Source organism: Periplaneta americana, chromosome 6 (genome assembly GCF_040183065.1).
Source record: "Periplaneta americana isolate PAMFEO1 chromosome 6, P.americana_PAMFEO1_priV1, whole genome shotgun sequence".
Lineage (NCBI taxonomy): Eukaryota > Metazoa > Arthropoda > Insecta > Blattodea > Blattidae > Periplaneta > Periplaneta americana.
In genome coordinates this window covers 147,264,455-147,289,525 of record NC_091122.1, presented here as the reverse complement: position 1 = coordinate 147,289,525, position 25,071 = coordinate 147,264,455, and the positions used below count along the sequence as shown (strand labels likewise).

The 25,071-nt window shown below is 34.3% G+C and overlaps 1 protein-coding gene across 1 annotated transcript in view; it reads left to right on the top strand.

Annotated features, from left to right (window-relative positions):
* Positions 1–25,071, top strand: part of LOC138702273 (carbonic anhydrase 2-like) — a 56,812-nt gene that overhangs the window by 12,642 nt on the left and 19,099 nt on the right. Inside the window, exon 3 of the mRNA XM_069829854.1 lies at positions 16,809–16,878. Within this exon, the coding sequence (XP_069685955.1) occupies positions 16,809–16,878 (70 nt within the window). The remainder of the gene's footprint in view (positions 1–16,808; positions 16,879–25,071) is intronic.

Here is a 25,071-nt window from a genome sequence, read left to right as displayed (position 1 = left end):
ATTGGAAAAATTATTGAGGAATATGCCTTTTGAACTCAGGATATACTTAAAATATTTGATGTGTTAAAATAGTACATTATGCAACGAGCCTATAATGGTAGTAATTAAGACGCGAGTATGTTTATGAAACGAGCGCAAGTGAGTTTCATAATTTTCATACGAGCGTCTTAATGACCATTATAGGCAAGTTTCATACGACTTTTTATGCTCGACCATATTTCTAACTTGAAATTATTCATAAGTATTCATATTATTCTTATCTGACTGGGGAGCGGAAGTGACCTTGTGCAATCTCGTAAATTGTGAAATGTGCGCAGACGCGAAAGTATTGATTTTTTCCGAGGAACAAATATCATTGACCTTGATATAATCTAGAGAGTAAAATGAACATTAATCTTGATATAACCTGGAAATTGATTTAGACATTGAAAAACGAGATGAAAAATTGAAGTTATTTGAATATTATTTACAATTAACGCTAATTATTATAGTAACAGAACATAACCTTCTGCGACAGTATTGGATTTCCAGCCTCCGTGACGTTTCGCTAGTTGTCTTTCGATTGCATATCCGAGAATAATTGATACTTGCGCTTTCATATTACTTTCTGATTGGTGGAAAACCTGAACTTTAATGAATAGGTGTACTTTAATGAGGTTCCATTAAAGGGCTGTTACCGGGTGTATAATTACTACATTTCGGCATGGTCGAGCATAAAATAAATTATATGAATATTATTCAAACATTCTGGGAGAAGAATAGATTAGTTTTCGGAAGGATGGAGAATATACTGATGGATTCTTCACTCTTAAAATTCTATTCGAAAAATAGAGAGAATTTAACATGGATACACATATTGAATTTATAGATTATATTAAGCCATTTGATAGAGTTAACAGAGAAAAATTACTTACAATTCTATATAATGATGGAGTACTGAAACATATGATCAACAGCGTATCTAACTTATATAGAAAGAACTTAATATAAGTAATGTTAAAGTAAACAAGATCTTTCAGCTTGAAAACCAATTTTATTAACCAAAGAGTGTAACAAGGATGTGGACTATCCCCTTTGTTGTTCATAATTTACATGAATACCATAATTAAAGAATGGAGACAGCTACCTCATGGCAATGAACCAATTAAACGCTGACTCAATTTATACACTATGTTGTATGCAGACAACCAAGTATTATTTACTAATTCTGAAGATGGCCTCTAAATATCACTACATAATTTAGAGGAAATAACCAAAAATTGAAAGGTTCAGAGCCATATTGGGCCAAGCGCCATTTATTAAAAACGGAGAAAGCAAGGGTTAAAGTTAAGTGAATACTATAGTTTAATGAAGATTGACATATCATTTAGTTTTAATATGTATACTTTATTTTACTTGCTATATGTTTCCATTACATTATGGTAATAACTTCATTTTAGCCCTTGTTTTCTACTGTTTTAGTAAATGGCGCTTGGCCCACTATGGTTCTGATATGGAAATTTCATATGATAAAACTAAAGTGTTTGCATTTAAAGGAAAATTTCCTATACCCAGCAAAATATGCCACAATAACAAATTATTAGAAAGAGTGAACAACTTTAACTACCTTGGATATTCGTTATCATTTACAAAAATTACCTTTGTCATACAAAATAAAATTTTCCGTTAGATACTATTGTTGTAAGTCAATGTTCAACTCAACCTTCATTTGTAAACTTATATTGAAATACTTCCTCTCTTCCTACCATTTAAGTTTTGTGAAGAATTTTAGACAAGGCGCAAATAGTCAAAGTAGCTGATGCGCTCTTTTTAAACCCCACTAACTAACCTATCATTTAAATTTCCCTGATTGTACACTAAACTTAGCAGTCACTTCCTATATTAGTAACATTTCATTATTATTTCCCATTAACAAATACTTCCAATTTCCTCTTCTCACTTTCTTTATCATCTATTGTTTCTCTGGACACTAATTCACTTATTTGTTCATACATTTTTACCCTCCGATTAATCGACGAAGATAAATTTGAGGGATATTTTCGACAAAGCTTTGGCGTTCAATCTTTTGTCCAGGGGAAATAGCTAGTCTTTTATGAAAACACTCTCAGCAGTCTAAGTTATTTGCCGCTTTGGCGCAGTTTACCAATTTTGAAAACAAATACGTTATAGGGAGCAATGTAATGTTGCCTAATGTTAACGTCATGGTATACTTAATTGTGATCGTAACGGAAATGTTCAACGGCTTCGCGCTAATTCTCCAGTTTAGCCATATTAACACACTCGTTCCAATTTCAATCACACTCGTATAATAATTAGCTGGATTATAGTATGAGTTAAACTTATTACTTCCACTGTGTTGATTAAGTTTAACGTCAAATTTTCCATAGACATAGTAGTCTAGGGGTAGCAACCGGGACTCGTGCCATAGGGGCTGGATTTCAGTCGTGTTCTAACTGATCACCTGTTTTTTTCCGAGGTTTCTTCAACTGTTAGATGAATATCAGGTAACCCCACAGCGATTCCTTGGATTCATCTCGCTGTCACCAATTCCATCGACATTGGATATCCGTGCAGTTGATACAGCATCGTTAAATAGAAGTCATCAGCTCATCATACCTGATAGTATGAATGTGTTCTTGGTGAAATCGTGATACAGAATGATTCAAAAGTCCGACGACATAGACAAACTCTGTTATTAGTGCAGGTAGCGAAAAATGGAAAGCGAGGTAATTGTCTCAGATATGCAGTTTTTGATCTAAAGTGCTTGAATTTTCATCGTATAATGCACCGTTGAAAGAGTACACTGATACGAGCCTCAATGAGAAGGGAAAATGCCCTTTTGCCTCATGCTTCGTCCTTGGTGGGGGCATTTACGTTATCGCATTCACCTTAATGTATTGGGTAAATTACGTAATAATGACGATAAATAGCAGTGTTGCCAATATAAGTTCAGGGAAAACCGCCAGGCAAGAATGAATAAAGGTTAAATAGAAAGTATTTTGATTCTGTTAAATATCGATTTGGTGACTTTGCGTAAATACACGTTTTCCGCACCCTTAATATCAAAACAAAGACTTCGGGCATATCGTCTGTGTCTGCATAGTGATTTTTTCCTCTCAATAAGGCGAATTTTGTTTGCATTCAGCATCTAAGATCTAAATATCGCGGAACGATGTACCGGTACATGAAATATAATAATTTTAAGTGTCCGTATTTGAGATGAAAGGACATAATGACGACCCACTTAATGAACCATTTAAGGACTTTCTGCGTGATTTTATGTATTATGTTTTTTAATACAATGGCATGGTCCTTAACTTGTCGTTATTCGCCCCGACGTTATGACTGTGACTCACAGATGTCGCTAGTGACGAGAAGCGTATGCCTACAGCTACCAGTTAGTTTGTCGGAGACTATCCAGAGAGCACAGGCGGGAGCCTACATTATATTCGTAATATATTATGTATAATGAACTGTAAAAATGAAACGGTAAGCTAAGTAATATTGAAAAAAAATGTGTGATGAATTTATTATTACTATTATTATTAATATTATTATTATTGTTATTATTATCTATAAATATAATTTGAACTGGTAATGGAAATTACGGGAAAACGGCTAAACGGATTTTAATAAGTGACCCCTCATTTTCATGCCTGGCATCCAAAGTTTTTCGGAAAAGTAGTAGTTTTCAGTGAAATGTCAATTTTCCTACATAATTTTCCTATTTTCCAAAATCCATCTGTTGTCAGTTTTGAGAACTAATTTTATTCAATCACGGCCGACTTGATTGAATTTCAGAACAAATACACACTACAATCAACAATAGGCTATTACACGAAGGCCATGACCTGCAGGATTGCCGACATATTTAGAGCTCAATTCAATTTGTTATTAAAAACTGATTCTGCAGTGTATAATTTTCTGAGTACAGCTGTGTATTGGATATTCAAATCTACGAAACTTGAGGTGGTTTGATGACATTATTACCATTAGAAATTAAATATTATTATAGTTAATATCATTATGCATCTATTTTTCATTAATTATAATAATATTGATGCTATATTGATGACATGAATGTGAAAAGTTTTGAGGTTATTTAAGTAAATGTAGAGAATATCTTAATTTAGATCTCCATTTCTATAATTTACTGATTGGCTGCTATATATAAATACAAAATTTAAGTAAGATAATAATATTGTTATTAAAAATCAAATATGTTTATACTTATTAAACCAGTGGGGTTGGGTCTTTTTCATATACTTAATGGCGGTGTAGTGTAGATATTGATATGTGTCACTGTCTTCAGTATTGGCTCGAGAAGGCGCAAAAATTACAGTTCCTAAGGAAAGATAAAAAGTTATTACTTACTGATAAAATAAGAGGCCTAGAAAATTTTGTAGTCTCCAGATAATTTCAGCAAGATCTCTTAGTAGGATAAAATGATTTTACGCTCTGTATTTCAAGTTATACGTACATGCAGCAGCTATACGAAAATGCTATTGTTCGAAAGCTTAGCAAACCTGACATTTTTTTAACTTTTGCCTACAATCCACAATGACCTGAAATAGCTACTGCTATCGTCCTGACATTGATACTTACGTTTTCGCGTTGAAACTCAAAAACTGAAGTTGGGTAGGTTCAAGAAAAAGTATTTGGCCTAAAAAAAAATCCATTCAGAAGGAGTATGTTTCATTATTATGGAAGCAAATAACTATCAAAAAGACAAGTATTCTTCATTGAAAATAAATCTGAAAAATTTTTATTTGAACGTCTAACGAACTTAGTTTGCAGCAGCATTTGCTGCACAAGCCTCTAGTTATTATTATAAGGAAACGAAGTTTGGACACCAAAACATTGCTTAGAGGCGGCTGCAGATTTAAAGAACACTGGTTGCAGGATGATGTTAGCTGTTTACTTTACTGATATACCTTCAGGTTCGGAAGCAAAAGGAAAGACGTCGTGTGAAGGGAGTTCTGTTCATCCGAAGTTAAATGGGTGCGGATTTTGTACTATTTACTGCATTCGACATAGCATGCCTGCTTTCTGTATGACAAGTAAACATTTCTAAGGAGTTCAGTTGTGATCTAGTAAAGATACTGTGAAGATGTATTAAAATATCGCCAATAAAATCTGCAACTTTGCCTATGCGATTAATCTTGATCAGAATAAGGACTGATGGTGGGCTTATGTGAGGGCGGCAATGAACCTCTGGTTTCCTTAAAAGCTATTTTTAAGTAAGTAAGCAGAAATTATAAAATATTGATTAACATCCTTTAATATCTACAAACGTTACTATGCTAATTATTTTTATAAAGTGAAGACATTTAATAACTAAGTAACTCTAACTGATGCAACATTCTTAGCACACATGCTGAGCCGTAAGAAGTTCTTGTACCAACATATAGTATCAATATTGGGAATATATTCTTTATCCTGCTTATTATTTCATATTAGCATCTAAAGGCCAGAATATATTTGTAACTGCTATTTCAACTGTCGTCTTAATGGAATCTGTAATCTCATACTTGCTTCATGCGCACAATTACATTGACCTTAACTGAGTCACTCCCCTAGTAACACCTGTTGCTATGTAATATTATAATATATCATTCTTGTCGGAACTTAACCAAGTCAGGAGATAGTGAGATAGTAAAATGAATATTATAATTAATTAGGCATAATCTATGAAATATTAACTTCATGTGAATTTGTGTTACCCTATACATAATCCATGGTGTGACAGCCCATGAAGGGATAAGGTTGACCAGTGGATTTCTGACATTAGATACGTCCACATGCCTCAGCAGAAGTAAACGATCGTACAACCAGTACGGGACTAACATGTGGCCAACAAGATGATCCCCCAGCTGATATAGCTAGCGTACAAAACTGGATTACGGAACTTAAAGTACTTTACGAAGCTAGATGAGAACCGGGTTCAAACAATGCCCGAAATTTCATAAGAAAATATCTTCCTTCATGAGGAGTAGAACCAGCGTTCATTCCGTACCGCTCGACTAAGGCATAACGCCTCAGAAGCTAGACGCGGGTCTTCTTTGTGTCTCTATATACAGGGTGTTTCCGGGCTAGTGTTACTAACTTTCAGGGATGATGGGGAAGGGCACATGTATCAATTTGAGATAAAGAATCCTGGTCCGGAAATGAACGAGTCGAAAGTTACAAGCAAAAATAGTTGTGTGGAAATGAAATAATTTTATTCCTATGTACACCTTATTTATGTGTATTTATCTGTACATCTTACACATACGTATTCATCTGACGTTGTTTACATTGTCTACTTACAGTATTCCATTCAGTGCGCTGTCTGAGGGGTGGGGACAGGAAACTACACTAAAGCAATGTGGATAGCGTAATGTGTAACGGACATGGTCGGTCCTGATATGCACGTCTGTAGACAGCAGTGTATGTGTACAAGTTGCAGTGTCCAGTCGATCAGTCCTAAAGCGCTTTCAGAATAAGAAGGCATATAAGGCGGAGCTAGTTCAGGCCGGTCTATCTCGACTAGCCAGTAACAGTGAAGCAGTGTTGCCTAGTTAAATCGTCGCGAAGTCTCGCTGAAGCGTCGCGTATTAATTTATTTCTTGCGCGCACAATACTTATGGCTAGGAATGAATTTTAAGCTGTGCCATTCGATAGAGCTACGAATTCTGAACTCAACAGTACAAGAATGACAATTATATGTCAACTGGTTCGCGTGTTATCGCTTTAAGACTAAACAGAGATATCCAACCTACAACATAGAACAGATTTTGCTCAGAAGTCCCTCTCTGTAAATGAAGATAGATTCTGTTTATTTTCAAATTCAGACGTGGATTAAAACATCTGTTATACGCGAAAGAATAGTTCTACACTCACAGGTGAGGAGTATAATTGTATTTTCAGTATATACTGTTTATGATGCAGTGCGTGTCAGTTCTTCACAAACAAAGAATCTGACTGCAGAGGCGTGTGGTTTAGATGTACATACGTTATCTCGTATTCTCGGACAGGGCAAAGAGACAATTCAAATACGTGATATACCAGTATTTACCTCTCCTGGAAAATAACGCAAAACAAACATGTTAATTATTTGGACGATTTTCAGAACCGTATATTACTTCATCGTATAATAATTAAAATAGACTACATTAGTAGTATGTGTTAGCAGTGCCATTATAGAACGTGGAAAGTAAGAAGAAAGCTGAGAAAAACCACAGATACGATTTTCATTTCTCATTGGAATATTATACGTGGTATAAGACGAAATATTGCTTAAACGTACAGTGGGTGATCAAATTATTAGGGACACTTGGTAAAAGTAGGAATTTCATCTTCAAATTCACATAAAACAGAAATAATTTGGATTTTCTCAACTGGAAAAGCTTTATTACTCTAAATAGTGTTTTATAAACAATATTATTACATATTTAATTCTGTAATAATGTATATGGAATGAAATAAACAAGAAAACTAATATTTTGTCACACATCCCTTTGCAGTAATTACAGCATTAACTCTATTTGGCATACTAGAAATGCATTGGATACCATGGTTTTTAATTTCTTGGCTGTGATGTCACACATTGATCAGTTTTTCTATTAAAAATTGTTTATTTGTAATAATTTCTGAATGAATTTGCCTCTTCATTAACTCCCAAATATTTTCAATCGGATTAAGGTCCGGAGAGTTACCAGGCCAATCCAGAACCTTAATTTTGTTGTCAGACAGGAATTTTGTCACCTTATTTGCCTTGTGACAGAGCGCAGAGTCATGCATGAACACAAAATCACCATCTGGAAACCATTCACGGACTTGTGGAAGAAGCCGTTCCTTCAGAATCTTTATGTATTGATATTGTCTCATCATTCCTTGAACAAAATACAGACGACCATGACCACTAATCACAGACCACATCATGAGGCTTATAGGATGTTTAACAATCTTCATAATACAGTCATTATTGTACTTTTCACCTTTCGCCTTCTAACGAACACAGATTTGTCAGCAAATATCTGTATGGTAGATTCATCTGAAAAACACACCTGAAAAAAGAAATAAACAGTAGGCCTACATAAAACACATTTGCACAAAGTAAAATTGTGACTACCAAAGAAATCATGTGAATGACAAACAACTCACTTTTTTTCCAATCATCAACAGTCCAAAATTGATGCTGCTTTGCCCAAGAGAGACCTTCTTCACCATGTATGGTTTCAGGAATGGTTTCTTAGTTGGAGTGCGAAATGAAAACCCTAACTCTTTGATCCTCCGACGGGTTGTCATAGAAGATATGTTGATTCCAGCATCTCTCATTGGCGCCTTTCTATGTAGAAGACTGTTAAACATCCTCTAAGCATCATGGTGTGGTCTGTGATTAATGGTCATGGAACTGGTCGCCTGTATTTTGTTCAAGGAATGATGAGACAATATCAACACATAAAGGTTCTGAAGGAATGGCTTCTTTCACAAGTCCGTGAATGGTTTCCAGATGGTTATTTTGTGTTCATGCATGACTCTGCGCCCTGTCACAAGGCAAATAAGGTGACAAAATTCCTGTCTGATAACAAAATTAGGGTTCCGGTAACTCTCCGGACCTTAATCCGATTGAAAATATTTGGGAGCTAATTAAGAGCAAATTCATTCAGAAACTATTACAAATAAAAAATCTTTAATAGAAAAACTGATCAATATGTGGCATCACAGCCAAGAAATTAAAACAATTGTCTTCAATGCGTTTCTAGTATGACAAAGAGAGTTAAAACTGTAATTTCTGCAAAGGGAGGTGTGACAAAATATTAGTTTTCTTGTTTATTTAATTCCATATTCATTATTACCAGGGAAAGGATTTATATGTAAATACATATTTACTTATAAAGCTAATATAATTTATATTTTGCATTATCTTTATGTTTCACAATGTGTAGGGTTGAAAAATCCTACTTTTATTTTCCATATTTTTCCATATTTTAGAGTTTAGTACATATTTTCGTTAATTTCCATATATTTTCCATATTTCATATAAAACAGTCCATATTATATTAGGTTTAACAATAAAACAAAACAAAATTCCATTAACTTTTAAAAATACATTTCAACAATAGAGATTTAAACACATGTTCAGTAATCCCTTTAACATCAGAGTTATTTGAAAATTAGCAGTCCTATCAACAATGGGAAAGTAAGTTACAAAACTGTATTAATTTAATTTAAAATTTTTAACAGACTTCAGTTGTGCAGCTCAACAGTTAAATGCCAGTCAGAGTACACATAGGTTCAGTTTTGTAAATCATACTATAAAGACGGTAAATATGCCAAAAGTACGTCATTCAGTCAATTTAAAATCAAAACTAACAAGTTACATTTCAGAATTTAAAGAAGATGGTTTATCAACTGACAATAAAATATTATTTTGTAATTTGTGTCAGTGTGCAGTATCATCTACACAAAAGTTCCTGGTGCAACAACACATTACAACTAGTAAACATCAGGCCAACAAACAACTAAATTCCAAGCAGAGACAATTGTTTTTAACACAACCAACAACATCGAATGTAAGATCTGAGTTTAACATCGACCTGTGCCGTTCTCTCATCTCTGCTGATATTCCTCTCTACAAACTAAAGAATAAGGTCTTCAGGGAATTCCTTGAAAAATATACTCAACATACAATCCCGGATGAGTCAACACTTAGGAAGACGTATGCTCCATCCATCTACGATGAGACAATACAGAAGATAAGAGATGAAATTAAAGATAGTTCAATTTGGGTTTCCATTGATGAGACTCCCGACAAAGAAGGTAGACTTGTTGGTAATGTAGTTATCGGTTTGTTAAGTGAACAATATTCTGAACGAATTCTTTTACATTGTGATGTTCTAGAAAAGTGCAATAACAAAACTATAGTTAAACTGTTCAACGAAGCTATGGGTATCCTGTGGCCAAAGGGTATTATGTACGATAATGTGTTATTCTTTATTAGCGATGCTGCCCCTTATATGGTCAAAGCTGGACAAGCATTATCTGTTGTATATCCTAAATTGACTCATTTTACTTGTGTGGCGCATGCATTTCATCGTGTGGCAGAAGTGGTCAGAGACAATTTCCCTAAAGTAGATTTGTTGATTTCATCAGTGAAAAAAGTATTTCTCAAAGCTCCCAGTAGAGTTAACGTGTTGAAAGAAATGTACCCTGAAATTCCATTGCCACCAAAGCCAATTTTAACTAGATGGGGTACATGGCTAGAAGCAGTTGAATATTATGCCGAACATATAGACTCTATTAACAATGTTCTCCTTGCATTGGACTCTGAAGATGCAGTCTCAATTGATACTGCGAAAACAGTTACCTGTGACATAAGTGTGAAGAATGACTTAGCTCACATTCAGCATACATTTTCATGCATCATAAAAACGCTCAAAAGTCTCCAAAATAGGCACCTTTCACTATCTGAAAGTTTTGAAATTATAAATAGTACTGTGGAACAACTGAATCGTGGTAGAGGTAAAGTTGCAGATGCAGTAAGAGCTAAGGTGGACACTGTACTTTCAAAAAACCCTGGATATGAAGAACTACAAAAGGTTGTTGCTGTGATGAGTGGTGAATCAACAGTGAAGATTAACTTGGACTTATCCCCAGCAGACATTGTGAAATTGAATTATGTACCAGTTACTTCTTGTGACGTCGAACGCTCTTTTAGTCAGTATAAATCTATCCTCAGAGACAATAGAAGAAGATTCACTTTTCAGCACTTGAAAGAAATGTTTGTAACCTATTGTTATGGTAACAGACAATAAAAATTGTGTTTTGTTGAAACTACATTGGAAGATAAGGTACGTCCATTATATTTTTTGTTTAGTTTGATTAAAATGTACCAATATTTAACGTACATAGTCATTTTTTTATAATTTTAAGTCCATATTTAATTCCATATTTTGGTAAAAATCCATATTTAATTCCATATTTTGGTAAAAATAACTACATATATATTTACATATTTCATATATTTTTAGTCCATATAAATCCGTTCCCTGATTATTACACAATTAAATATGTAATAATATTGTTTATAAAACACTATTTAGAGTAATAAAGCTTTTCCAGTTGAGAAAATCCGAATTACTTGTGTTTTATGTGAATTTGAAGATGAAATTCCTACTTTTACCAAGTGTCCCTAATAATTTGATCACCCGCTGTATGAGATATTTGGTCGATATTGTAAACGTAAACACCCCTGCCTCTTTTTCCATGAGTTATACGAAGAGTGTTAAGAACGTTCTTTCTTAAGAGCATAAACAACTTTATAAGATAAGCAATTTAATTACATTTCACTTTTAAAATAAATATAGGCATGCTAGAAACGAGAAGATTTTACAATTCCAAAACTCAGTTTCTATTTTAAAAACCTCGCGTTATATATAATACATTACATTTTATACGTTTTTTTAATATACAAATTTACCTTCAATATATTAACGATATTATTGGGTTACGGTTTTCACATTCACTTCTATATAACTACCTTCACTAGTAGGATATGCCACTGGCCAGAGTGATAGAACATAGAACCCTGGACCTCTAGGTAGGTATAAGCCTGAGGATTAAATTAAATTAGATAGGCTTGATTTAACAAAGTAAAAGAAAGTAATCTTCAATTTCAATATGAGTACTGAATAGACCTACCTATGAACAGATATGCTTATATTCTTATAGCCGGATTCTTAGCCAGAATATAGAACCTTGGACCTCTAGATACGTAAAAGTTAGAGAATAAAATAAAATTAGATAGACTTAGTTTTACAGAGAAAAATAAAATAATCTACAGTTTCAGTATGAATACTGAATTATGTATGAACACATAATTATTATGCTTACGTTGCATTATAGCCAGATTCGTAACCAGAATATAGAACCCTGGACCCTAAGTAAGGTATAAGCTAGAGAATTAAATTAAATTATATAGGTTTCATTTAGCAGAGGAAAAATAAATTACTTTTCAACTTCAATATCAATACTAAATTACGTTTCTATACACATGTTTACGTTTTATTATCGCTAGATTCGTAGGCTGCCCCTACAAACAAACTGTATCTCATCTTTCCTCTGGAGAAATAAACAATAATAAATTGAGCACTGCTGTACAAGAAAGTCTAAACATTTGGGTACAGTTTCTCGCCCTCAATTATTTCAGGAGAGAATTTCCACATGTCAGATAGTGCAATACAATATGCAGCATTCCTTTTTTAAATGAAGACATTCTTTGTCTGACATTAGCAAAGTAAATTTCTACATATCTGTCACTTTATTTCGCAAGTTAGTGACTCCAAGATCTACTGATCTGTGAAGCGAAGAATAATAAAAATTGGGATGAAAATTACTTCAGTAAGAGTAATAATATTTAAAATTACACACAATGAAGGAACGGATCTCGACCCGTCCTCTCGCTTGCAACGAGCAGCGACTGATAGTTTCTGTCCTTATCTGTTGCTGTCTTCCACGTCTCGTACACCGTGCATCGTCTGACAACGCCGTATTGCTGCTTGCACTCGATTGGCGTAGGCCATATGCCTTCTTATTCTGAAAGCCCTTTAGTGAAATGAAGGAATACACGAGAGCGGAATATGCAGACCTGATTTTCGAATACGGATGAGCCAATGGGAACAGTAGACAAGCTCACAGATTGTATCGGGCCAAGTACCCACCTAGGAGACATCCGGCCCATACCATCTTTCCACGACTATTCCAAAGGTTAAGGGAAGGAGAGCACGTGGTGCCAAATTACAATTCCATTTCCACACAACTATTTTTGCTTATAACTTTCGACTCAGTCATTTCCGGACCATGGTTCCTGATCTCAAAGTGATACATGTGGCCTTCCCCATCATCCCTGAAAGTTAAGGCTGGTTCACAATAAACCGGGAACGGAAACGACAACGAGAATGAGAACGAAAATATTGTTAAAATAAATGTATTTAAATGTGAGCATTCACAATTAACTATTGTGAACGCTCACATTTAAATACACTTATTTTAACATTATGTTCGTTCTCGTTCTTGTTGTCGTTTCGGTTTCCGGTTTATTGTAAATCAGCCTTTAATAACACTACCCCAGAAACAGCCTGTATATTGGATTGGTCGCTGTCACAGAAGTTTTGGAGTTGAATAGAAGACAGAAAGGTAACTTTGTAAAATTCCTTTTCATAACGAAAAGTTACATTTGTCCGGATCAAATTTCTGCACATTTAAAGGACAAAACTAAAATTCTTACAATCACTTATTATCATAATACACTGCTCTCTTAAATTGACTGAGCTTATTGGAAATTATGTTAGTGACTCTCTTAAAACACGCTATGAAATGTTTCGTATAAAACAATTTTTATCTCGAAAAGAAAGCTAAAACAAGCAAAATTGTGTTACACTTTTTTGTTAGAGATATCTCAAAGAATAACCCCCTGAAATTAAAGTCATTACTTATAGTTGAACCTGTATAAAATTATGCTAGTAAAAATAGAATGCAGGAAGGAACGTGACAGGAGAGTGATCTAGGAGCAGAAATAATAGGTGTTGGATATTTAAGATCAGTAAGAGGAAATAGATTGTTCGAAGTTAATTTCAGCATTAGTACTGTTACTAGTTAACAGACTGTCTGGATTTCATATTAATTCTAAGTAAATATAATAGAAAGTTATGGTGGAACCCGTATACAGAAATGTGGTGGTAAGATCACTAGTTCTGGATCGGGCACTAATTGAGGATTAAACTGCCTGTACTGTCAGTTTCTCAAGTTAGCGGCAGGTGTCTCTTGTTGTACGTTTGGTAGCCATGGCAGCGCGGTTTCTTGGAAGTTTGGAATGAGAGAAGTCATAAGTTATGACGCAGTAGTGTTTCTTCCAATTAATAGAAGAAATTTGAAGAGAAAAATAAGATAAACGGATTTGAAAATTTGTAATTACTTATGTACATAATTCAGAGCCTCCAAATTTTCTAAAAAAAAATGGTCATTGGTATGAATGTTGATGAAAAAAAATAATGACTGATCACATTTTTGTGGTTAAACAGTTAATGGAAAAGAAATGTGTCAAAAGACAATCAATACATTTTGTATTGGTGGATTTAGAAAAAGGCTATAACTCCGTCCCACTAAAGAAATCATGGGAAGTATTAAAGAATAAAGTAGAAAACAAACTTCTTGTAAATGCCATAGGCAAATTATATGAGAATGCAACCTCTAGGATAGAGATTGACAAGAATGTTTCGGAGGAATTTCTAGTTACAAAAGGCTTACGTCAAGGGTGTAGTTTATCCCCGACTTTATTTAAGATATATATACAACAAGCTTTACAAAATTGGAAGAAGAAGTGTAAAGATATGGGAATACCTATTGAGAATTCTACAATTTATACTCTGTTATTTGCAGACTACCAGCTATAGCACAGGACTATGAGGACATAGAATATATGACCAGAAAACGTATAGAAGAATACAATAAATGGGGTTTAAAATAAACTAGTGGCTTGTGCAGCAAATACTGCTGCAAACTGAGTTCGTTAGACGTTCAAATAAAAATTTTTCAGATTTATTTTCAATGAAGAATAATAAGTCTTTTTGATAGTTATTTGATTCCATATCCATAATAATGAAACATACTCCCTCTGAATGGATTTTTTTAGCCAAATACTTTTTCTTGAACCTATCCAACTTCAGTTTTTGAGTTTCAACGCGAAAACGCAAGTATCAATGTCAGGACGATAGCAGTAGCTATTTCAGGTAAAAAAATGTCAGGTTTGCTAAGCTTTCGAACAATAGCATTTTCGTATAGCTGCTGCATGTACGTAGAACTTGAAATACAGAGCGTAAAATCATTTTATCCTACTAAGAGATCTTGCTGAAATTATCTGGAGACTACAAAATTTTCTAGGCCTCTTATTTTATCGGTAAGTAATAACTTTTTATCTTTCCTTAGGAACTGTAATTTTTGCGCCTTCTCGAGCCAATACTGAAGACAATGACACATATCAATATCTACACTACACCGCCATTAAGTATATGAAAAAGACCCAACCCCACTGGTTTAATAAGTATAAACATATTTGATTTTTAATGACAATATTATTATCTTACTTAAGTTTTGTAGTTATATATAGCAGTCACTCTGTAAATTATAGAAATGAAGCTCTAAATTAAGATATTCTCTACATTTACTTACATAACCTCAAAACGTTTCACTTTCATATCATCAATATAGCATTAATATGTAGGCCTATAATTAATGAAAAATAGTCACATCATGATATTAACTATAATAATATTTAATTTCTAATGGTAATAATGTCATCAAACCACCTCAAGTTTCGTAGATTTGAATATCCAATACACAGCTGTACTCAGAAAATTATACACTGCAGAATCAGATTTTAATAACAAATTGAATTGAGCTCTAAATATGTCGGCAATCCTGCAGGTCATGGCCTTCGTGTAATAGCCTATTGTTTATTGTAGTGTGTGTTTTGTTCTGAAATTCAATTAAGTCGGCCGTGATTGAATAAAATTAGTTCTCAAAACTGACAACAGATGGATTTTTGAAAATAGGAAAATTATGTAGGAAAATTGACATTTCACTGAAAACTACTACTTTTCCGAAAAACTTTGGATGCCAGGCATGAAAATGAGGGGTCACTCATTAAAATCCGTTCAGCCGTTTTCCCGTAATTTCCATTATCGGTTCAAATTATATATATAGATTTAGAGAAAGCTCTATATATATGTCCTGTGGGGAGGAAATGAAAGATTTGGTTTTGGGAGATGGAATGAGATGGGCTGTATCAAAGGATGTGAGTAGGGTGAATATTTGGGGGTAAAATTAACTCAACATACAGCCAGGAAAGCGACATAAAATACAGAATTCAGAAAGGTAGATCGGCAATAGCTATGTTAAATGGGGTTTGGAGGGTTAAGACAATAACAATTGAAACAAAACTCCAAATCTATAAATCTATAATACGGAGTACTATAACATATGGGGCGGAAACGTGGCATTTAAACACGAATCTGAAATTGAAACTCCTCTCCACTGAAATGAATTGTTTTAGACGTTTCATTAGACATTCTAAATTGGAAAAAAGTCGAAACACAACCATTAGACAAGAAATGGGAGTTAATAATACATTATTAGATTTCGTTAGCTACAAGCAATTAGAATGGTATGGCCACGTACGTAGAATGCCAGAAAGAAGATTGCCCAGACAGATTTTGGAATGGATTCCGCCAGGGAGAGGAAAGAGGGGAAGACCAAAGAAAACCTAGATGGACGATATAAGAAGTGGAATGAAGGAGAAAGGCTTGGAAGAACGGGATTGGGAGGCAAGAGAAGAATGGAGGAAGAAGATAAGAATTTAAACACTTTGGATAGAGGAAGATTAGTTTACATTGTAACCCCTGTTAATAAATAAATAATAATTATATTATTATTATTATTATTATTATTATTATTATTATTATTATTATTATTATTATATGAAATGAAGATAAGAATAGGAATAAATAGAGGATGTTCATACGATGAAATAGGAAATAGGCTAATGAGGGATTTATTCTGGTCTTCGCCGGGAATCAAACCCGAATTGTCGGAATTGTAAACTCGCGTTCTAGCAATTTATCTAAGCCGTAAGTGTTGTGTTATATAACAAGGAAATAATGAAGTGACATCACGTGGACTGTACATCGTGTCCCAACTTGGAATTCGTGACGTGGTCATTAAGATTCTATATATAAGATATCAAGTAAGACGCTATTTTCTTTTTACAGATGCAGCTTCAGATTGGATGTCTTGCCAAAAGTCTACTGATGACGATTGTTTTCCTCAGCACGATGAATGGTAATTGCAGCGCTAGGCTTTAAGGAGCCATGGAAATAATTGTGACGCCATCTAAGGATTTCGTCTGCAAGGAATAGTTTTGCAGAATATCACAGACTAGTATATACAGTCACGAAGCTTGAGTTGTGAGGGTGCTAGGAACAATAGACTGTGCCGGAATTATTTCGCATTGTCTGTAATGAGGCGATATTAGCGATCCTAGTGGTTAGCAACTATCTATGGATGCATATTTACTACGTATTGAGCTTCGTGACTGTATATACTAGACCAGCGTTTCTCAAACTATGGTCCGCGGACCACCTGTGATCCTCGAGGTCTGCCCTTGTGGTCCTTCAAAAAAGACAGAAGAAAAAATAAAATTCAAACGAATTGTGTATCACACTACAGCTTAAAATCTCAGAGTTTGGAAATGACATATGGCAATCGAATTTCACTTTTTCTCCCAGTACTAACATTTTATGAAATTTATTAGCCTACCCGTCTATCGACTTTCCATTCTACTCTCAGCAACAAAAGAGGGATTTAAAGCACTATATTGCGTGTTTCTCGCCATCTTTTCCCTGCACATCTGGCGCCTGTAACCTAGCCAGGGACCACCCCAATTCATAACAGAGGACCAAAGTACCGAACCTTAATTCTATTTTTAAATATAAGTATACTGGTATTAAAATATGCTACGAAAATGATAAATTTGCTTCCGAAGGGAACAAGAGAAAGGTTGTCCGCGGAACTGTTCTGACTTTAAAAAGTGGTTCCCACTTCAAAAAAGTTTGAGAAACGCTGTACTAGACTGTGAGAATATCTAAAATTATGCCTTATGTAGTAATAGTTGGATAAATTTTTTGTTGATAACAAAATCACATACTGAATGAGTACCGTATTTTATGCGTGAGGTTATTATTGTATCAATTCAAGGAATAGTTTTCCCAGTATATCCAAAATTATGTCTTATGTAGCCTAGTAATACTTGCATAAATTTTAGTTTATATCAATATCACATACTGAATTGTAGAGTTTTATCTTATTTAATATTTTATGCGTAAACTTATTACTGTATCATTTCTAGGAATAGTTTTCTCAGTATATCCAAAATTATATCTTATGTAGTAATAAACAGTTGCATAAATTTTAGATGAAATCAATATAACATACTGAATTGGAGTGTTTTATGTTATTTCATATTTTATGCATGAGGTTATTATTGTATCAATTATTTAAAACCTTCTGTTGGGCATATTATCAACAGTAATCTCACTAGAGGTTTTGATTTATATAGAGAAAATCAAAACTCGAGTGGGATTTAATTGACTATTACAAGTTTAGAAGAAAGTATATAAATATTATAAGAAATAAAGTGGTCTAATACAATAAAATATTAATTGACTTACTGAAATTCTATTTAATTATTGTTAGCTTCACCAAAACGTTTGAACGGAGCCGCCATTTTCAGTTGACTGTCTATGCTGTAAACAAATGACGATCCCAAAGCATGTTTTATCACGGCCGACTTGATGCTCGCTTCGCTTCTCTATACAAAGAAGCGAAGGGAGCATGAAGTCTGCCGTGGTTTTACAGTACCGTAAAGAATTTGCAGTTTGAAATGTTGGCAAACAAAGAAACAAATGGTAGGGAGGTGATAACACAGAATAAAGCATTTAAAGGTTAGAAGAAATAAAGTACTCTAATACAATAAAATAGATATTAATTGACTTACTAAAATTCTATTTCACTAACGTTGCCTTCACCAAAGCGTTTGAACGGAGCCGACATTTTCAGTCGACTATCTATGCGGGAAACAAATTACGATCCCAAAGCATGTTTTATAGTACCGTAAAGAATTTGCAGTTTGAAATGTTGGCAAATAAAGAAACAAATGCTAGGGTAGTGATAAAAACAAACAAATGCTAGGGAAGTGATAAAATTAAACAAATGGTAGGGAAGTGATAAAATTGTGCTATAAGCAGCCATGATTGCTTGAAAGATGTCCTTTCGTACCGTTTTATTGGTCAAAAGTAGTATGTCGTAATAAAAGTGTAATAGTCAATGAAACATCCAGCACTATTTCAGGTACGGGTTCAGTACCGATCATTCTTAATGGGAATCTTAACAGACATAGATAGATATGATCCGTCCTGGGAATCTGTAGAGTAACTTCACGCATATGTGGGCAGAGTCGATCTTGCCGGAGTGTATTGCGGGCAGCATCAGCTCGAGGTCGCTAAGAGGTAAGATGCTCGTGCTAGAAGGTAAAGTAGAATTCAGATAGAAATGATCCATTCCCTGCTAGCTTCGTTCAACCAACATCTCCCGCCAGAGCGATCATTGGCCTTAAGTCTCCCAAATACGTGCGTAGAGGTCTTGTTTCGTCTTTCTACTCTAAAGATACCTGGAACGGACCATAGATGGTTATGTAGACAGGCAGACAGACAGACAGACGATAGATAGATAGACGGATAGATAGATAGATAGATAGATAGATAGATAGATAGATAGATAGATAGATAGATAGATAGATAGATAGATAGATAGATAGATAGATAGATAGATAGGTAGATAGGTAGATAGATAGATAGATAGATAGATAGATAGATAGATAGATAGATAGATAGATAGATAGATAGATAGATAGATAGATAGATAGATAGGTAGGTAGGTAGGTAGGTAGGTAGGTAGGTAGGTAGGTAGGTAGGTAGATAGATAGATAGATAGATAGATAGATAGATAGATAGATAGATAGATAGATAGATAGATAGATAGATAGATAGATAGATAGATAGATAGATAGATAGATAGATAGATAGATAGATAGATAGATATCTACTTAACTAAAAAAATGTGCTCGCCACTGTTTTCATTTCGTGTTTCTGCCTCTGTTTGTGGGTTAAAAAGCGAAAATCGGCAAATCTATACTAATAATAAATCTGTAGCCGAAATGTTTCTGGTAATTTTCGATTTTCCAAAAATAATTGGTCTTAACATATATAATTAACCGCCCTGAAACCGAAAATCGCTTTTTTGAAATTTTTGTTTGTATGTCTGTCTGTCTGGTTGTTTGTTACCTTTTCACGTGATAATGGCTGAACCGATTTATATGAAAATTGGAATATAAATTAAGTTCGTTGTAGCTTAGAATTTACGCTATATGGCATTCAAAATATTTTATTTAAATTGGGGGTTGTAAGAGGGCTTGAATCAAATAAATCGAAATATCTCCCTTATTATTAATTTTCATGAAAAATATTACATAACAAAAGTTTCTTTAAAAATAATTTCCGATAAGTTTTATTCCGTGCAAAAGTTTGATAGGACTGATATTTAATGAGATAAATGAGTTTAAAAATTACAATAACAACGCCATCTAAGGAGGTGTAATTAAATAAAAAACAAATGACTTCGTCTATAAGGGGCCTTGGACAACAACAATCGACATGAAGTAATATCGGAAGCTAAATTAATCGATTTGTATAATTAATTATTAATTCACCATTGGAAAGTGTAGTTTCTCTAGATGGACATAATGCTATAATGTTATTGCAGTAACTTCTGAGTGAATCGAGGACAGGTAAGATTAAAATAGCTTCTTATGCACAGAAAACTTGATAGGCATTCTTTCCTGTATTTCCTAAAATATTTTTATGACCAAATGAGTGGTCTCTGGATCAAAATGATCGCGTATTAATTTTTTAAATACAATTTAAATTAAGTAACATAATAAACCATTTATTGTTCTATCAAACACGAATGTTCCCTGGATCAAATGTCCTATTTTAATTATGTAATTACTTTATATTTATTTCTAACGGGTGCAGCAGAGCGCACGGGTACGGCTAGTACATTAATAATAACTAGACATCGGATTTTTAGGCACTAAAAATTGCAGTTTTAGGCGCCTAAAATAAGCTCAAAATTTGTAAAATTAGGCTCTATTTTAATGAAAATAGGCATTTTAGGCACATCAAGGTATCATACTTATTTCTTTCACTGAAATTTTTAGTTATACACTAAAATACGCACAAAAAAGTATGTTTAAATATTAAAAACGAATTATATATTATATTTATAAACAGAGCTGCACAAATTTAATATATTGAAACTAATGAAATAATGATTATTGATATCAAGATTACTCATTTTAAGTTATTGAAATTCAGTTCCATGCTCAGACTTTATTATAATTATCTGCACAGTACACCACCAGAATTTTTTCTAAATTCTCCACAGTTAACCTTTGCCTTTTGTCACTGAGAATCATTTTGAAAGCAGAAAAACTTCTTTCAACCGAAACTGATGTGAGAGGCGCAAATTTTAAATTAGGTACAATAGAAACATCAATACTTATTGGAACATTTACACTTTCCCCCGATATCACTCTTGATACTTTTTCCAACAATGAAAATCCTGCATTCTTATTTAATACGTTGTCCCACTTATTTTTAACTTTTTTCCCAGTTTCGCCCAAAGCAGAATGTATGTTCACTTGAGCTTCCTTTACTATTGCTATTTGGCTACAAAGAGATTGTTTTTCACGTTCTAATTGTTCAATGCTTGCAGGTATGAAAGAAAAGTTTGATGTTATGTAGGCAATATCGTTTTTCACTCGTGAGTCATTCAGACAATCTTTCACTGCTTTCACACACGCTGCACTATCAGTTTCAGGTAATTCATCAATAACTGTGACCACTTCTTTAAAATACTTAGAATAATACACCACTGACTGAATCCAGGTTCCCCATCCTGTAACAACCGGCTGAGGTGGGAGTGGGATATCTGGAAAGTTCTCTCTGAATATTGAAATCCTGGATGGGGCTTTACAAAAACATTTTTTTGTGTTAGAAATAAACGAATTGACAAGAGGAAATTCATTCCGGATTGTTTCAGAAACCCTGTGAAGGCCATGTGCTAGACAGGTTACATGCGTGAGGTTAGGATAAAATGTTTTAAGAAGTGGAGCTGCAGCAACCATGTATGAGGCAGCATCAGTACAAAACAACAGAACTTTAGAATCGTCTATATTACCTGAGTATAAAGACTGTAGGCCTTTATTTACAAAATAAGTAATGGCTTGGCTATTCACTTTCGAAAGTTCCTTAACACATACGAGGTGTGGAATCGAAGGTCCATCAGGACTAAGTTTTCCTACTACCATATTTGCTATATACCTATTCATAGGATCTGAGGTTTCATCCACAGAGACCCATATGTAAGAATCACCTATATCCTCCCGAATGGAAGCTAAAGTTTCATTGTATATTCTGTCTAAGTAATTTTTTCTTAGGGTCGACTCAGATGGGATATTTTGTTTGCAGTATTTTTGTAAAAACTGTCTTAAAACCGGATTTTCAATTGCATTCCAGGGAATGTTAGCAGCAACAAACGCTCTGGTTAAATCAGCATAGAAATTGCTGCTGAGATTGGATGAAGTAGGCTGTGTTAGTAAAGTTTGTTGCAGTTGATTTTTCTGCTGAGCTTTAGCCTTATGAGCCGCTTCTTGCACATGCTGCTTTAGGTGGCACTTTTTTTCTTGCGAAATCTAAAAATGTAAAGTAAACTGAATTAAAATAAAATCCTAATTGTTGTATTGCCGTATTTCTATCACAAAGTTAGTGGGTTCGAACAATCAAAATTTTAATGACCTGCAAATATTTAACTATCGGAATTTAAAAGGTTAAAGTGTAGTGGTCTTAAAAAGAATTATACCTCAGGATAGCTCAGTCAATGTATAAATATTATAGGCCTACTCATTAAAATTAATAGAATTTATATATTTCAACTATTGTTACATACCTGTTTGCTACAAATCTTGCAGAATATTATTTTTCCATCATAAGTGAATTCTGAATATTCTGTTAGCCATTGCCGGATCAATGTAGATTTTGCACTTATATTTTTCGGCATTATCGCGTTAAACTTCACAGGAAAACGTCCTACCGCTCAAAACTTCTCAACACAAATAAGGTGAGGGAAAGAGCAACTGTTAACGAGCATTCAAATGAACCGTTGTTATTGAGATTCAATTGGACAAAAATACAAAGTTCCACTTATTGTTGCATTTCCTGGTAGTGTTAACACTAGGAGGGCCATTCTTTTAAATATTTTGTAACGGTTTACCCTACTAATTCGCAGTTTTACGACTTTTCATAAATATTTCAAAAACACTCTTTCTCCAAAAATTGTGATTTTATGACACTCTGAAGGGCAGTACAGCTAATCGGTTTCAGACCGAAAACAGTCATTTTTATAGTATAGTATATCTCTGAATCGGTAGCAGCACATGTTGTGATTGTTGCCTGCTTCAAAACTAAGGTTGGTTCTTCGTCGGCATTTATGCCTCCAAACATGTTAAATTCGGTGAAATCTATTGCGAGTGTCGTGAGATTCAAAACATTTTGTTTCCTTTATCAATGGTTTCATGGCCGGTGTGAAGCAAACTTTCCACTTTTTAAATGCCTTAAATTTCGCAGTGAATGCATGTATAAATTATAAAAAGTAAGAGTAAAATGCGAAACTTTACAGTGAGTTAGGCATTTTTAGGCGAATATTAACAAATTAGGCTCTAATAACCGTTTTAGGGCATTTTAGGGCATTTTAGGGCACTATAAAACTCTTTGAATACCTTTCAATTTCCATGAAACACAAATATTATTAATTATTTTTACTTTTCTCCTAAAGAAACAAAATAGGCATTTGCCCTAGAATCCGATGTCTGATAATAACATAATACTTAGGGCAGAATCGATTTGTAAACAATTGGGAAAGCTATGAAGTATGTGAGAATGTCTTTTCGCGTCATGAGTTTCGTTCATGTTTTTCACGTTTTCAAGTTGATATTGTCCCCTGAAGGAACAGGAATGACAGTGATGGACACGATGAGCAAGGTGACTTCTCTCAATCCTTATTGAAATAATATTCAGACTTGTTTTAGTTATGATACTGTGTACTTTGAAGAATTGCAGGTCTTGCGTTGTATCTTCCATTACTTACCACGACTCATCACTTTTCATCACATTTGAAACATCAACAAGAACACTAAGATTTGTTGAGCATTAATTAGTACATATTAGTATTCCCACATAGAATGAGATCATAGATTGTTTGGAAACAGTACTTCAGATTTCAAACTTAAATATTTGGAGAAAACGTCCAACACAAGGTGGCTGTTAAAAGTGGCTACAAAGGCTAAGAAATTAAAAAAACCCGAAAATAATTTTCAAACTAGAAGTAAAAGAGTTCAAGAATGTAAATTCTTCAAAAGACAAAAATAATAAAGGCCTACAGAAAATGTAAAGGTGAAATTATTCAGATACAAAACAATTAAACAAAAATCAAATTTCTCGAACATGGCACGTATTTTCCATTACACGTTAAACATATTAAGAAATATTTCAGAGTTCTACCACAGTCTAGTATACACAGTCACGAAGCTTGAGTTGTTGAGGCTGCTGGAAACAATAGACTGTGCCGGTACTATTTCGCATTGTCTGTGATGAGGCGATAGTCGCGATCCTAGTGGTTAGCAACTATCTATGGATGCATATTCCCTATGTATTAAGCTTCGTGACTGTGTATATTAGACTGTGGTTTTACCATGCTCCGATTGGCTATATAAACGATATAATTTATTATGTATACTAATCAGAAGATGAACTTTCGATTTCTGGATTGCACACGAAATACTGTTTGTAGTCTAATCCCAAAACAGAGTTTCGTCTGTGATTCAAGGCTAGCGCGCTGATCTTGTAACCAGGCACCAAAAATTCGATCCCGGGCGTTGAGATCCGGGTCCCGGGGCTTATCAGGTACATGACTGAAGATGAAACCTGGCTCTGTCCGGGCGAGGAAGGATGACTTGCCTGTTGGCATCCGATTCACGAATGCAACCCGGGGCATTCGTTGCATATACAGAGAGAAAGAGGACTAAATGGGGGGTTTTTTGGCAGATGAATCCAAGCAGTCAGTTAAAAAAAAAGTATAATATCACTATGAACTTACTCGACCCTGTTACGACGCAACTTCGCGAGTTATGAGCACGCAAGCACTGTTTTGGTACCTCAACATGAGCCCCCACTACTTCCGGTAGGAGCGCAGCGCGTGATGGGATATTTCACAGTTGTGTACCCACATCCCTCCTCTTTCGAACCGTATACGGCGTTCGCAGTTCCCTTTTCGTTCGACTCCGTGACAACGATGTTTCTG